Source organism: Patagioenas fasciata, chromosome 1 (assembly GCF_037038585.1).
Source record: "Patagioenas fasciata isolate bPatFas1 chromosome 1, bPatFas1.hap1, whole genome shotgun sequence".
Lineage (NCBI taxonomy): Eukaryota > Metazoa > Chordata > Aves > Columbiformes > Columbidae > Patagioenas > Patagioenas fasciata.
This window is the reverse complement of record NC_092520.1, coordinates 62,877,327-62,892,953: the sequence shown is the minus strand read 5'-3', so window position 1 is coordinate 62,892,953 and position 15,627 is coordinate 62,877,327. Positions and strand designations below refer to the sequence as shown.

The 15,627-nt window shown below is 49.1% G+C and overlaps 1 protein-coding gene across 5 annotated transcripts in view; it reads right to left on the bottom strand.

Annotated features, from left to right (window-relative positions):
* Nucleotides 1–2,925, bottom strand: part of NAXD (NAD(P)HX dehydratase) — a 53,379-nt gene extending 50,454 nt beyond the window's left edge. Inside the window, exons 1-2 of one of the 5 annotated variants that reach the window (XM_065829648.2) lie at nucleotides 2,601–2,683; nucleotides 462–1,039 (exon numbers count right to left, since the gene is read on the bottom strand). In XM_065829648.2, the coding sequence (XP_065685720.2) occupies nucleotides 462–1,020 (559 nt within the window). In that variant the 5' untranslated portion in view covers nucleotides 1,021–1,039; nucleotides 2,601–2,683. Of the gene's footprint in view, nucleotides 1–461; nucleotides 1,316–2,440; nucleotides 2,576–2,600 lie in introns of those variants that run through there. The other 4 variants (XM_071807306.1, XM_071807307.1, XM_065829650.2 and 1 more) reach the window with 4 other exon arrangements.
* Between the last annotated feature and the right edge of the window lie 12,702 nt (nucleotides 2,926–15,627).

Sequence of the window (15,627 nt, the reverse complement as noted above, 5' to 3'; positions counted from 1 at the left end):
AACTGCACAGTCTGTAGGGAACAGGAAAATCCTCCAGCGACAAGGACGCCTGTTTTCTTATATGGCGCTACCTGACACTTTGTCTCTGTGCTTTTTCCCCTTGGCTTCCCATTGATAGACACCGGTAAAACTCACTATGGTCTCCGTCCCCCAGCATCTCCTCCTACCCGGTTTACAGCATTTCCCACCTCCGAGCAGCCCGCTGCCCTTCCAGGCGGCGTTAGCGGTAGCGGAGAGTAAAAGCTCTCAGGGACGAGCAAGGTGCAAGAGGGGGGGGCGGGCAGGGGCGGATTTCGGAGCCCAGAGGACGAGGTGGGAGAGAGCAGGGTAAGACAGAAGCCACTAGAAGCACGCTAGCTCGAAAGAAGCACCGGCAGCTGGGCTACGAGAGCCCGGGGTCGCCGCGCTGCCCGCGGGGCGAGGGGAGGACACGAGGCACCGGGAACCCGCAGGCTACTCACCGTCGCCCGGCGGCACGGGGATGGCGAAGGAGGGGCACTCCACCTTGATGGGGTGGTCGGCGTAGGAGGAGCACTCCCCGGAGTCCTCGGTGAAGTTGTCGCGGGGGGACTCCAGCTCGGCGTCCTCGTCCAGCTCGGCGTCCACCTCCCGGCTGTTGTGCGGCGTGCCCGGCGTGGGCGGCCCGGCCAGCGGCCCCGCCGGCTGCGCGCCGTCGAGTGGCGGGGCCAGCGGCTCGGGGGCGCCGTCGGGCCCCCCCCGGCAGCTGAGGATCCGGTCCATCTCGTCGTAGTACTTGCATATCTTGCGGGCGTGCCCGTTCTTCTTCAGCCCGTCCCGGGCCTGGTAGTATTGGCGCTTGAGGCCCTTGATGCGGATGCGGCACTGCTCCGGGGTGCGCTCGAAGCCCAGCTCGGCCAGGCGGCAGGCCACGTCCCGGTACACATGGCTGTTCCGAAAGTTGCCGTCCAGCGCCGACTGCACGTCCGCCTCACCCCAGATCTCCAGCAGCGCCCGCGTCTCCAGGTCCGACCACAGGAAGCCCCGCGTGTTCGTGATCATCCTTGGCCGGCCGGGGTCACTGCAATGGCCGCGCACCGGGGAGGGAGAGAGAGGGAGGGGGAGAGCGAGGGAGGGAGGGACGGAGGGGGGCGGAGGAGGGCGCGGGGAGGAGGGAGGGGGGTTTAATGCCCGCACTTGGCTCTCCCAGGGGGCGCCTACGCCAGCCGTGGCCGCGGCAGCCGCGGTGCGGCGGGAAGCGGAGGGCAGCCTGGCCCCGGGCCCCGCATCCCAGCCCGGGCCGCCGCCACTCGCACGCACACAAAACTTTCCAGGCGCCGCCTTGTTCTGCGAGCACCTGCAAAAAGGAGGGGAGTGCAAAAAAAAAAAAAAAACAAAACACTAGGAAAAAAAAATAACAAAACACCTCGCCCCAACGGCTCGACCTCCTCAGAAAAAGGATGATAAATAAAAAATAAACAACGGGGATGCCCGCGCGGAACCGCGGCTCCCTCCCCCGGGGCAGGACACGCCGCCACCCCGCTACCCAGCTCCGGCAATGATTCGTGCGCGGCCGCGGCGGCCGCTCCCCCGCCTCGGGCTCCTCCGGGAGCGGCAAGACGACGGCGCTGACTGGACTTGGAGGCCCTGCTCATCACAGCGCACCTCCCCCCTTCCCTGCTCCCGCCCTCCCTCCCCGCCGCAGTGGAGCGCGGTCCCACGCACACACAGGGCGCTGCAGTTCGGCGCACGGCAGCCGAAAACCCGCGGCCCCGCTCACTGCCCTACCTCACCCCGGCACACCGCCGCGCCGTGCCGCGCCAGCACGGGCAACAACACCCCTGCCCCCTACCCAGGGCCGCCGTGTCACCCAGCCCCGGGGCGAGCAGCCGGGCTCCCGCACGCCCGCATTAGCGCACACCGGCACCGAGCGCTACCTGCGGCGCGGGGAAGCCGCAGGGGCCGCCACAAAAGCCCCCGCTGTAGCTGGTAGAGACGGCGCCTGCGAAGGTGCCGGTGGCCGGGTCTGCGTACGCTTCCCCCCCGCCCCGGCCACCGCTTTCTAAGGCAGGTGAGCGGCCCTGCAGCTCCCCGCTACAGGCGGGGGTGGGTCTCATTGTGTCGGGCCGCCCCCGGGCCCCGCTGCCGCCCCCACGCCGCTCCGGCCTTTTCGCTTTGGTTTTGTTCAGAAACCGTTCTCCGGCGGGAGCGCCAAGCCCACCTCCCCGTCACGGGGGCCGCCGCCTCCTTCACACCCCGGCCGAGCCCCCGTAGCGGAGCCCGACCGAGGCCCCCACCCTGCGGCCTTTCCTCGCGTGGCGAACACCCACCCACCGACCGACCCACCCGGCCGGCCGCCTGCCCACAGGCTCCCGTGGCCCCCTCAGCAGCGGGCAAGCCAGCCGCCGCTCGGCGCCCACCCCGCCTCCCCTCAGAGGCAAACCCCGCCCCCTGCCAAGCTCCGGTGCGGAGATGTTTATACCTTCGTCACACCGCAGCCAGAGGGCCGCAGCCAAGGCCAGCACAGACAAGGCGCCGGCGGTGACAGCGCCCCGTCCCCACATCCTTCCGGGCCGGGGGAGCAGGCAAGGGGCTGCGGCCGGGCCGGCCCCGCAGCGCGCCGCTCCGCGCTGTCCTCTTACCTCGCCGCAGCGCGGGGCTCCCGACACCCGCCGCCAAGCGCGCAGGCAAGCGGCACACACAGCTCATCGGCGCGGCTTCCGGCTCCGCGCCGGGCCGGGCAGGGCCGGGCAGGGCAGGGCCTACGCGGGCGCGCCGGCCCGGCACCACTCCGCGCCTCCCCGCGGCGCGCCGCCGCCTGCCGCCTCCCCACACCCCCCCGGCGGCAGCCAATGGCGGCGCGGGCGGGCCGCGCTGAGGTAACGGCGGCGGCTGCCGGCCGCCCGCGGAGGCGGACAGGGCCGCTGCGGCCTTCCCCGGCGGCTTCGGGCCTGGCGCCCGCGGGCCTCCCGCCGCCCCCGCCGCTGGGTCTCGGGGAGCGGGGGCGAGCGCGCAAGGTGTGCGGTTGTGCGACAGAGCCGGGCCCGGGAGGGGCGAGGTAGAGGCGGGAGTGTCCGGCCTGGCCATAACGGCGCTTTTCGGCTGCCTTCCCGGCCCTTTTAATTTGCTGCAATTAAAAACTCGTCGGAATTGCCATTTATCGTTCCCAGCATTTAAAAGCTCTTCACATCCCACACCTTCTTCACCAGGGGTTTCTGAGCAAACCACCGATTTATGAGTGTGAGTCATTTCTAAGCTGCTATTTCTAACTCAGATGCGTTGTTTTAGAGCAGTATTCTTGTGATATTTTCTTTTACTCTAAAGCACACCAGAGGCGGTAGGAATACCAGCTGATGTTCACCTCTGGTCCTACGGCACCTACTTAATTGAGACAATAAATCAAAATACAGCATCGCCCAAGAGAAACTAAAGTGATTATATGCATGAGAAATCTGAAACATTAAAGCTCAAAACAGCTGTAATTTCTGCTCTAGACTTCTGGGTATTTCAAGCAAGAGCATAATTATTAACTCATAAAACCTTCTGGCCTAACTACAGCAGTAAAATATGAATCTTTCAATCTGTTAATATTTTGAAGAGGTAAAGACAGACAACATTTTCCTTTACTGTTTTGTGTTACATGTCAGCTGTAATCAAACAGACCTGCTGGTTTTACCTCGACCAAACCCAAGCAGGAGAGATTTGAAGCACTTCACCTTCAGAAGCATCACTTAGAACAGCCACGCTGTCTGTGAACTACCAGACAGACAACCCGAGCTTTTAGGAACCCAGACTGGACCTGCTGCTAAACTGAGAAAGTGTGGTCTGGATGATCAGGTAGTGAGGTGGACTGTGAACTGGCTGAAGGAAAGAAGCCAGAGAGTTGGGGTCAATGGGGCAGAGTCCAGTTGGAGGTCTGTATCTAGTGGAGTGCCTCAAGGGTCAGTACTGGGACCAGTACTATTCAATGTATTCATCAGTGACTTGGATGAGGGAACAGAGTGTAATACCAGCAAGTTTGCTGATGACACCAAGCTGGGAGGAGTAGCTGACATGCCAGAAGGCTGTGCTGCCATCCAGAGAGACCTGGACAGGCTGGAGAGTTGGGCAGGGAAAATTTAATGAAATATAACAAGGGAAATTGTAGAGTCTTGCATCTGGGCAGGAACAACCCCAGGTTCCAGTATAAGTTGGGGAATGACCTATTAGAGAGCAGTGTAGGGGAAAGGGACCTGGGGGTCCTGGTGGACAGCAGGATGACCATGAGCCAGCACTGTGCCCTTGTGGCCAGGAAGGCCAATGGCATCCTGGGGTGTATTAGAAGGGGGGTGGTTAGTAGGTTGAGAGGGGTTCTCCTCCCCCTCTACTCTGCCCTGGTGAGACCACACCTGGAATATTGTGTCCAGTTCTGGGCCCCTCAGTTCAAGAAGGACAGGGAACTGCTGGAGAGAGTCCAGTGCAGAGCCACAAAGATGATTAAGGTAGTGGAGCATCTCCCTTATGAGGAAAGGCTGAGGGAGCTGGGTCTCTTTAGTTTGGAGAAGAGGAGACTGAGGGGTGACCTCATTAATGTGTATAAATATGTGAAGGGCGAGGATGGAGCCAGGCTCTTCTCAGTGACAACCGATGATAGGACAAGGGGCAATGGGTTTCAAACTGGAACACAGGACGTTCCATTTAAATATGAGAAGAAACTTCTTCATGGTGAGGATGACAGAGCACTGGGACAGGCTGCCCAGGGAGGTTGTGGAGTCTCCTTCTCTGGAGACATTGAAAACCCACCTGGACACATTCCTGTGTAACCTCATCTAGGCGTTCCTGCTCTGGCAAGGGGATTGGACTAGATGATCTTTTGAGGTCCCTTCCACTCCCTAACATTCTGTGATTCTGTGAACTATAACCCAGGTACTGGAGCAGGAACTTGGATGCCTGACAAGTTCACTGTCATGTATTAACTTGTTTATTGAAAAGTTTCTCTTCTATACGTCCTGGTATCAGGTATGATTTTGAAAGTATTTTCATACTGGGTGTTGCAGAGGAGAGATGTAGGGTTCTTACAGCAGAACAATGTTTAGATTACTCAAAGGAAATCACGACTTAAGAGTGGCAGGTTCACTCTGTTATTTGCTGCTTGGAGGAAACATGCCAAGCTGTGGCGAATGCACTTGACTCCCCCCCCCCCCAGCTAAACCAACAGCAGTTTGGTCCAGGCTCCAGAGAAGGGAAAGGCCTGAGCCGTAGCCAGGCTAAAAACTCCTTCTAGGAAACCCACAAGGAGGCAGAACAGCAGCTGAACAACAATAAGTTAGGGGTGCAAGAAGTATGCAATTCAACTACGAGTCAACCACTTTTTTCTATAAATATGACAACCTGGGTGAGCCCAGTTTGAGCTCTCTCTCTGCTAAATAAGCTGTCTGTATGGTGATGGTTTTTACTGCTTTCCAATCAGTAGATGGCCCTAATTTAAGTTTCATATCAATCATTAAGTCAATGCGTACTGAAGAGAATGAATCACCTAAAATTATAAGGTGGTGTGATTTTTAATATACTCTCTGCTTTGTGTTACTCAGTAAGCTGACTTTGCTGAAATCCTGAGCTGTAAAATTCTGTTCATGTTTACCAAAACGGCTACAGACTGCACCAAACACCTGTGAGATAAGGTCTGGTTCACACTTTGCCGGAAGAATGAAATTGACTGGGGAGAAAATAACGGCTTCAAGGCTAATGCGAAGATGTTACAGACATCTGCAAAACAGGACCCATTTTTCACTTTGCTAAGAAAAGGATTTATTCAGATAAAACAGCACCTTCAAGGCTATGGACTTTAAACAATATATACACCTAAACAAAGCAAAGCGCCATCTGAGATCAGGGAAAAGATCCAATGAGAAGCAAGAAGACCCCAGACTCAAATAGTGCTGTTAGACTGAATCATGGTGTGAATGGTCTGGGAAAATATAAAAAATCTGTGATTCTCTATGCTTGGCTGGACCTCTGCACGGGTACCCAGCTTAAGCCAGCCCTCCTGCTGTTCTATTCCTTTTTAATTATTATTTCCACGTATTCTGTTGCCTGAAAGTTTGTTCCACGAACAGTTATCAGGCCTCGCCTGAGAGTTTGTCTTCAGAGTCCTAGAGTACAGAGTCCAGAGTGAACCCTGAAAGTTTGCTCCATGAACAGTTATCAGGTAGGAAAATAACTGAAAGTTTACTCTGCGAACGGTTATCAGGCTCCTGGAAGGAAGGTGAGCAGCTTTTGGCTTTACATATTTCCTCCATGCAGTAACTGTGAACTCGCCACCGAACTCTTTTAAGTCATACTTTTCTTTGAGAGATCTAAACATCCTTCTGCGGTGAGCAGAACCCTAAATTGCTCCCCAGCAACAAATTGGTGTCAGAATTGGGATGGCAGGCATTATCACTGATTATTTACAGAGGCATGGGGTGATTTCGAGTCCTAAATTCTCAGAGGAATGGGTTCGTGTTAATTGGCATGATTGGAAAGCTGTGGAAGAACAGCTAATGGCAGCCAAGGGCCATACAAAGGATGGAAAGGGAATTACTTGCAAAATGTTAAGTAGAAGCCACATGTTAGGAGTGGGAGAACCTTTAATAGAGAAAACCAAGATCTGAGGGAGGAAATAGATAGGGAAACTGCTGAACTATTACTGTCCTTGAGAACTGAGCAGCTGCAGAAACGGGGGAAGAAAAGGAGAAGAAACAAAAGAGTAAAAAATTGAAATGATACTTATTTGGGCTTCTCATCCCCCTGATATTCTACATATTAAGAAACTAATTGTGTCTCCTGAAGAATGGGATGGAAATATTTGGAGTGAATCCTCAGACTCTCATATTGAGTTGGATCTTGCCTTAAAAAGCAGGGAGGTGATGAGAGCAGGATCCCCCATACAAATGATGCAGCAGCAAAAAAAAAGCAGATGGGGAGGGACAGATCATGCGTACTTGTGCTCTGAAAGAGTTAAGGGAATTTTTAGACATCTCTCAGTAGAGGAGGGGGAAAGGAATTCTGGCATGGGTTTTGTGAACTCAGGTTAGTGGAGTTGTATCTACCAGTTTTTTAGCAGATGAAATGATTTGTAAAACTGTGTAGCCAATGATTGTCAGATACAGTGAGGATATGCTCAGCTGCAAAATGTCAGAGGTCCTGATGGGTGAGATTTTATTGCAGGTATGGTATATCAATGATTGTGTGCAGCAGTTTTAACAGCATATACTGAACATGTTGAATTGGTGTTCCTTGGAAATTGGTGTACAATGGAGGAAGGTATTAGTTTAGTGCAGCAGATGGTGGTGGCTTATGCATTGATTATGGGATCTGATCCAGGCGGAATAGCAGTGACGAGAAGTATTGAAATGCAGCTTTTGAGAGGAGTGCCTGCCTCACTAAAACTGTGACTATACTGGAAGTGACAAATGCTATGGGAAAATTTGGGTTATAACTTTGGAACCCTTTGTTTGGGTGGTGAATGAAGGAAAACTGCCAACGCTGTACCCACACCCCACTCTGCCTGCTGCCTCTAGTGCAGGACCAGTTTGCCTTTATCTGGCAACAAAACCAATATATTTTCCAAGTGTTGCCTCAGAAATACAAACACAGTCCTTCCGTTTGCTGCCAAATGATAGTAGCTGATACAGCACTGTGGTCAGATGCCATTAGTGTTTGCTATTATATTGACGATCTATTGATTATGGAAGTTTCACAACAAGAAACTGAAGCAGCTGCCGAATTTCTCAAAGTGCATTTACAAGACCAAGGTTGGACAATTAATCTGAATAAAATGTAGGGTCCTAGTGCTACTGTACTATTTTTAGGAATAGTTTGGCACGGAAAGCTTAGAAGTACCAGATAAGGTACAGCACACAGTCCAACAGTTTTCTGTACCAGCTGCAGTAAAGAAATTGCATGCTTTCTTGGGATTTTTAGGTCATTGGAGAACTTTTATCCCTACATCCTCTGTGGAGGAAGATTCCCCTTGTGAAGGGTTGATAAAAGAGCACAATAATGTTGATTGACTTGAATCACAAAACAACAGGGAAGTAGATAAGATGATCTCTGCCCAGCTGCATGCTCAGGCTCTAACTGCGTGTAGCTAGTGGACATGGATCAGCTTATACTGCACACACATGGAACATACCTCACAATCAAACTCCTTTGCTATTTTATGCTTATAAAACATGCACACATCGTTGTGCTACTTGTACACAGTTACATTTAAGGGTGTTATGCAATAAAGATAAAACAGGGTCAGTGGGCCTTGGATACCTGGCAGGTCGATTATATGGGCCCCCTGCTCCCATCTAGGGGGTGATAATATGCATACACTGCTGTGGATACAGTGTCAGGACTAACTACAGGGGAAATGGAATTGTTCACGCCAATGATTGTGAAGTGGGACCACAGTCTCTTGATACAGATGTGAAAATTCAGGTAATAACTTCAGAGAATGCTGTATGGCTCTCTACCATGACTTCTCTTAATTTACATCCTTTGCTAGTATCAGATTCTCGAGTTCTTGTATTTCAGGTGACTTCAGTGAACACCTGTACCTTTTCTAGAGGAGACAATGTTGGAACAGTGTTACCAATGTCAAGAACGCAACATTGCATTGAAGTGCAATCTGAAAAAGCACAAGCCAGAGCTCTGCAAACTGTGTGGGTAACTACCTGACATTAGGTTATAAGACCCAGAACGACATTAGCTGCAGGAGCTGGAGCAATGCTTATGTATTACTGGAAGGTGATGACACCTCTGTTTTCCTTCCCTACCACAGGTTGGCCCATCATGCTTTGCAGTCTTGTACTACAAGCGTGTGGCCTGGATATGTTTCTGCAAGACCAATATATATACTTAAATTTGGTCAGCCTCTGCTGTGACTAACCCATCTGTCTTTTGTATTAAGGGAAGACTTACAGCTGCAGATTTTTTGACAAAATGTTTTATTAGTATGACAACCCCGGTAGCTGTATTACAGAATTAAACTATGCTAAAGGATTTTGATATTAATGTTTTTATTGTTGTTTTTTTCTGAGTAGATAATGGCTGTAAAAGCTGCTTAGATTTTGAAGGCATGTGTTGCTTCAATATAACTGATGAATCAACCAGCATGAAAGACAACATATAACATCTTCAGGACTTTATGCATCAAATGAAACAATCTACTGATAATGCCTGGCTGAATGACTTGTTTAATTCCATGACAAGATGAATGGGACATCTGATTTAAAGCATTATTGCAGTCCTGGAATACAGATTCCAGAGTGAACAGTTATCAGGCCCCTGGAGAAAAATCGCCTGAAAGTTTGCTCCGCAAACAGTTATCAGGCCTCACCTGAAAGTTTGTTTCTGGAGTCCTAGAATACAGACTGTGGAGCCAACAGTTATCAGGGAGAGAAGACACCTGAAAGTTTGCTCCGTGAATGGTTATCAGGCTCCTGAAGGGAAGGTGAGCAACTTTTGGCTTGGCGTATTTCCACCATGCAGTTAATAATAGAGTGAACCTGCCACTGAACTTTTTAAGTCACACTTTCCTTTGAGTGATCTGAACATTGTTCTGCGGTGAGCAGAACCCTAGATCACTCCACCACGACACCCAACTTCTTCAAACAAGTTCCTGATATCTAGTGCAAACAAACATACATACGTATAATTTGCATACCCCTTAAGCAACATCCAAAGATATTAAAACAAGTGGTCTCATTTTCAATAGGGAATAAGGTGGCTCTAAGAAAGTAAATACTGTGGGTGTTACACAGTTTTCCATAAAACTGCTTTTGCTCTGTCCTTTGGTGGCAGAAGGTAACATTTGCCAAATCCATTAAGTTACACGATTTGGAGTACTGCTGCTATTCTGAAATATACTACTCATGCATATTACTTTTTTGCCGTTTTATTTTAATTGTGTTGTAGCTGAGCCTGGAGGCTTTGCCTGGGTATTGTCTTATCCATTGTACATACACAAAAGTGAACCCCTTGCTCAAAACTCAGCTTTATGTGCATTTAAGAGAGACTCAGATACTCACAATGATAGACAGATTTGTAAAGGATAAATTGGTTTTACCTTTAGTGATACAGTTTGGTTCAGTCTTAGACACATACAGTATATCTTGAACATGACTTCTAGAGGACGACTATGTGATATATTTCCACAAAGGGATGTGAGCGCTGAAAAGTTCCTCTTTCAGCTACCTTGCTTCCTTTTTTTTTCTGTAGTATGTTGCTAGTCGTCTCACAGATCCAGCATATTGACTTCAGTAGTTGTGTCCCCAGGTTTTTCTGGAGACTTTGTGGTTGCTTGCCTCACAACCCCCTAAGCCTTGCATTTGTAGTCAGTTTCAGATTGCCGTAATGCCCCGAGTGATGTCTTTGCCTGCAGTTGCTTCTTGAGTTATGCATAATGTTGTTGCCCAAAGGAAAAAGCTGTCGTTCTCTTTGCTCCTTGTGTTCATATTTGTGTTCATGTTACATATTCCTGAGATCTCATATATGGAAAATATACTCTAGTCCTTAAAATGCTTGCTCTTCAATATACAGGTGTTAAAATTTAACACGCATACCTGAGTTTAATTACAGCATCCTCAACTTGAAAGTCAGCATATATTCATGTGCATTATTTCTTCCTGTTGTTGCCACAGCTGCATAAGTGTATGGGCAGCAACAATTAATTTTCTTCATGCCAAGGCCAGCTATGCAAGTTTTAGTGGTATAATTAATCCCATTGGGGGAGGAGAAGGTCATTGAAAAATAAAAGCCAAAATAGGGCAAGAGGGTGGATATAACTACGTTGTTATGAAGATGACACATCATAATGATGATTTTCCTTCCTATATGGGAATAGCTATCCCAGTATAAAGCACCTTTATATGAATATAACTATAGACATGTTATGAAGGTGAGATAGCAGGGAAATTGTATTGCTTTAGTTCCGTCAAAATAATGAAAATGGTGCCTATTTCTGACAGACAAGCCCCAAATAACCTATGGCAATTTTAAATTACTTCATTTAGCCAATGATTTTCGACAAAGTGGACTGTCCTTTCATGTGAAGTAAAACAAACTTTTCAAAACCACATTTCCATTTTCTATCCTTCTTTATTGCTAACACCTTTCCCCAGCAAGCTGTGCCACGTCAGTGAACCCTGTTCTCCTGATAGCATGTTTTCATGAAGAGTAGTTAATGAAGGAGCAGAAAAGATCAGGAGGGCTGGGAATTTTGTGTGTGGGTGTGGGAAGGAGAGCATTGGCAGATGGTTCCCCAGAACTAGGGCTGCCAAACCGCTTGTGTCAGGAAAGAGGATGTGTGGCTGGGGAGGAATGGAAGCCCATGGCCCTTCTGCCCCTGAGCTCCTGCTGTCACCTCCAGGTTCACATTAAAAGAGTTCAGGCAGCCCATGCCAGGGTCACCACTCTGTACCAACCCATCTCTCTGCGCTCTGCTCACCTGCTGTTTCACAGTGTCTTCCACCAAACCTGGGTCTCGTTTACCCATTAAAATAGGCTTAATCTCCCAGTGAGCGTAGGGAAGAGGTCTCTGTGTGCCCACGCAGCCAGGGGAAATCTCGCTGCCCTGAGGCCGTTCCACTGGTGCTCCACCGCTCCAGCGGCTTTCCCTCTGGGCCTGTCTGCTCCCAGTCCCTTCCCTTGCTGGCCAAGCTGTGGCCGGCTGGCTCCAGCCTCCCCCAGCCATGCACTGGGGCTGTGCACAGCCGCCTTCTGCTCCCACCCTCCCTGAATGTTGTGGTTTAACCCAAGCTAGCAATAGAACCGTGGTAGCTGCTCACTCAACCCTCCACTCCCACTGCTAAATAGGAGAGAGAATCAAAAGGGGAGGGAGAAACCCATGGGTTGAGATAAACACAGTTTAATAAAAGAACAAAGTAACACTAATATACTACTACTACTATATATAAAATGGAAATAGAACATAAAATAGAAGATACTTAATGCAATTCTTCACAAATTCTGTCTGCACCAAGCAGCCAGTCCCAGGCAGCAGCACCTGGTCCTGAACAGCTGAATCCAGAGAGACAAAAAAGGAAAAAAAGGCAGAAAGGCCCAGAGGCCTCTGCAAAACAGCAGGATGGCAAAAGGCCTAACTAAGGAAACTCCCAAACAGAACTCTGCTGAACAGATCTCCGTCCTGGCTCCAAGCCTAGCAGGAGGATCCCAACTCTCCTTAAATATGAAACATGATGCTAATGGGATGGAATACTCTTACTGATCAGTGTGGATGTCAGTCAAGCTCTGCCCCATCCATGCCCCACTTCCTCGCTGCTTCACACCTGTGGGCAGAGCACTCAGAATGTCCTTGGCTCCCAGACCAGTGCAATTAAAAACATTAACTCTGTCCCAGGATGTCTTCTTCTTGTTCTCAAACTAAATCCAAACAATAACGATGCTAGCTACAAAAAAGAAAGGTTTCTAACTCCAAGAAGAAAATGAACTCGTTTTCAGTCAAACCAGCACACTGTGCAAGAAGTGGCTCCTGCTGCTAGCACTAACACAAACACAGCCTGCACTTGGCCCAAGTCCTCCCAGGCAGGACCCTGATAGAGGAAAAAGAGGATATGTGTGTGGCAAAACCCAGAGACCTTAGCAAGGATTAACCATGCCAAACCTTGGTGCTGTGGTGGGTGGAACGGCTGGCAGAGTGATAATGAGCTGATGTGTCTTGGGATGCCGAGGCCAGACCTCAGCTAGGGATGCAGAGCTCAAGTGAGTGGGCAATACTGTCGTTTCAGCCTGCAGTGTTGGCTGATCTCCTGTCATGCTAAACCACCCCTTCAACACCGTGCAGGGAGAGGAGGGCTAAAACGAATAGTGCTAAAAGCGCCCACTCTACAATTAAGGACCCCAGAACATTAGGAGTGATGTTCTGCCAGTTTCAGACAGGTATAAAGAGAACATTTGTCATTAAATCTTTCAGCATTATAAATATCCAAGCAGGTTTCAGCTTTACTTTTTTCCAGAAATGCTGAGAGCTGCTTGCTGGTGGGGCTGATTGATTAGGCTGGAAAGGGGATCAGACACTGAAAACTAAAAGCAGGGGCTGTTACCCACAGGCCTGTTCTTGCATCTCAGATGTTGCACCACATTACACAAAACGAAGGCCAGGCTGGATGGGGCTCTGAGCAAGCTGATCTAGTTGCAGAAGTCCCTGCTCATTGCAGGGGGTTGGACTAGATGACCTTTGAAGGTCCCTTCCAACCCAAACTATTCTATGGTTCTATGACATTCTTCTTACCATTCCCATTCCTTAATTATACATCCCACTCCCTCAGATTAGCACCCCTGCCCTTTGCACTGTCCACTTCCTTTCTCTTGAGCACCTCCCTGTCTCACTGCAGAGTATGCTGTGTATTTGCTTTTTGCAAAGAAGGTCCCAGCACTAAGCTGAGTGTGAGGCAACACCTTGCAGTGCAGCAGGCACCGCAGCTGGGCGCCAAGCCTCACGCTTTTATCAGGTTGCTGTGAATTTCTATACTATATACTTATGTGTGCCACAGGTAGACAGTTTCTGCAGATGACAGCAGAGGACCAAAGAAGTGTCTGTGAGCTGCCCTCAGCCCAGTTGTCAGCTGGTGAGTTACCTGCTGTAAAAAGGTCTTTTAAGGCACTGCCTTCCAAGTGGCCATGAAGGCTCCCTCCTGTTATACAGAAACCAGATTATCGCTGAACTTATTTGATCCACTTGTAGGAAGTAATAAAATATGCATTTTTCTCAGTAAAAACTCCATCTGGTCTCTGAGATATATTGGCACGGCAAGCGTCCACCTCCCTTTGCTGTCGCTTGCAGTCCCCATCCAGCCACTTATCAGTTCATCTGTCACAAGAAGCAGAAATATTTCCCTTGCACAGATAAAAAGTCACCACCCTGAGGTCTCTAATGACTGGTCCTGCCTCTATTCTGGTAACTGAAGCAGCACATTTTAAGGTTGTAGCAGCCTAAAAAGGATTTAACAGGCTGTTCCTTCTGCTCAGGCATTCAAAACTGTCTCTCTAGAAAGGAACTGTGTAATGGGCAGGAAAAGCATTGCAAAGAAAAAATTAATCACTCTTATTTTTTTTTCTTTTTTCTGGAAGAGGTCTTTTATAATGATGCAGAGCAGATCAGAGTTTGCTGGTTAGGAAAATAGGCAGACTGAATGCTGTTTTTTTGAGATAAAATGTGATGCCTTTCATTTGCAGCTGTCCACACGGAGTTGTAATCTAGCCTGTGTTTATCAGGTTCAAAAGCAGTTTTATCAGATTCATGGAGGAAAAAGAAGTGCCGCAGGTTTGGGCTTAACTGTTCTTTTGATACCCATGGGTCAAGGCTGAGACCTCAGATCTTTCCTTTCTCAGAGGGGGGACCGGCATCCTTCCCTCTTAGGCTGGATTTACTAAAGCTGCTGACCTGTTGCAATTAATTGTGATTACAAAAGTGGCTTGGGTACCTTTCAAAAGCATTGCATTATTTCAAGGCAAAAACATTGCTGAGTAATATCATGAGGGTAAATATTTGATGGAAAAAATACCGTTTATCAGGTTTAACAGACCCTTAAGTTTATCAGTTCTTCTGTCAAGTGTGTGTTCCTGCATGTGTTTCCTTGACCCTGTTCAGAGATGCCCTGTCTCTCTGCCCTTCTCCCTCCCTGGTTTTTGTCCTGTTGAACTAGAATCCACTCGTATAGTAATTTTCTTGTGGGCACAAGGCTTCTCAGACCTGTTTACCAGTGATTCCAAAATCTCAAAGATGCAAAGGATGCCCATTGATACATTAACCTATGAACATCTAATGTGTGCAGAATCTGGAGATACAATCATTTTTGCTTTTCCTGCTCTTTCAGAGCCTCACGTCTGTTACAAAAAGGCACTTAGATTATTCAATCTGAGTGAAAAGATTCAGTATTGGAGGTCAAAGTGACAAAGGACAAAGATGACCTCATTGTGGAGGTGTGTTTCAGAGTAGTGGAAAAGTGGAAATAAAGGAGGTCAAAGAGTTTCAGAAGATGCTTCTGGCTGAGTATTTTTGCCAGGTCATGAGCTGTAATGGGAAGTATGGAGTGTAATTCAGCTCCAGATTGTAGACATCTAAATTTAGCTATCAAATGTAGGTAACTGCCTGTGAGCTACATACCTAAACTTCCATTTCAAGCAGTGGAGATCAAGTCCTTAGAGTTATTTGGGCCTGGAGGGCTACCGAGTTCATCCTAAAGTGGACACTTACCATGCTAGTCAGTCAAAGACTCACTCCTGCCTCTGCTAAGGTACTCCTAAACTTTTGTGAGTCTATTTTGCACATACCTAGATGCCTACGGTGCCTGAGGTTCTGTGAAGCTGGGTTCCCTGAAGCCAGAGGAATCACACACATCCATCTGATAACTGTGTTGGCAAGGGGCAAGGGGCCAAACGTACTTGTTTGCCAACACAGAAACACACCAGGTGGTTGGGACAGCTGAGTGATGTATCCCTCAACACAAGCCTCCTTGAATGTCCCAAAAGCTGCTCAGATACTTGCTTGTTTCCCGTGGTAGACACACAAAGGATGTAAATGTGGCATCAGCTGCTCCAGGGAAGCCCAAGAGCTTCATCTGTTCAGAGTCTCTCTGCCAGGCTTAGTAACGTGGGCGTAATCTTGACTGTGGAGCTATAGACAGGAGCTGTAAGACT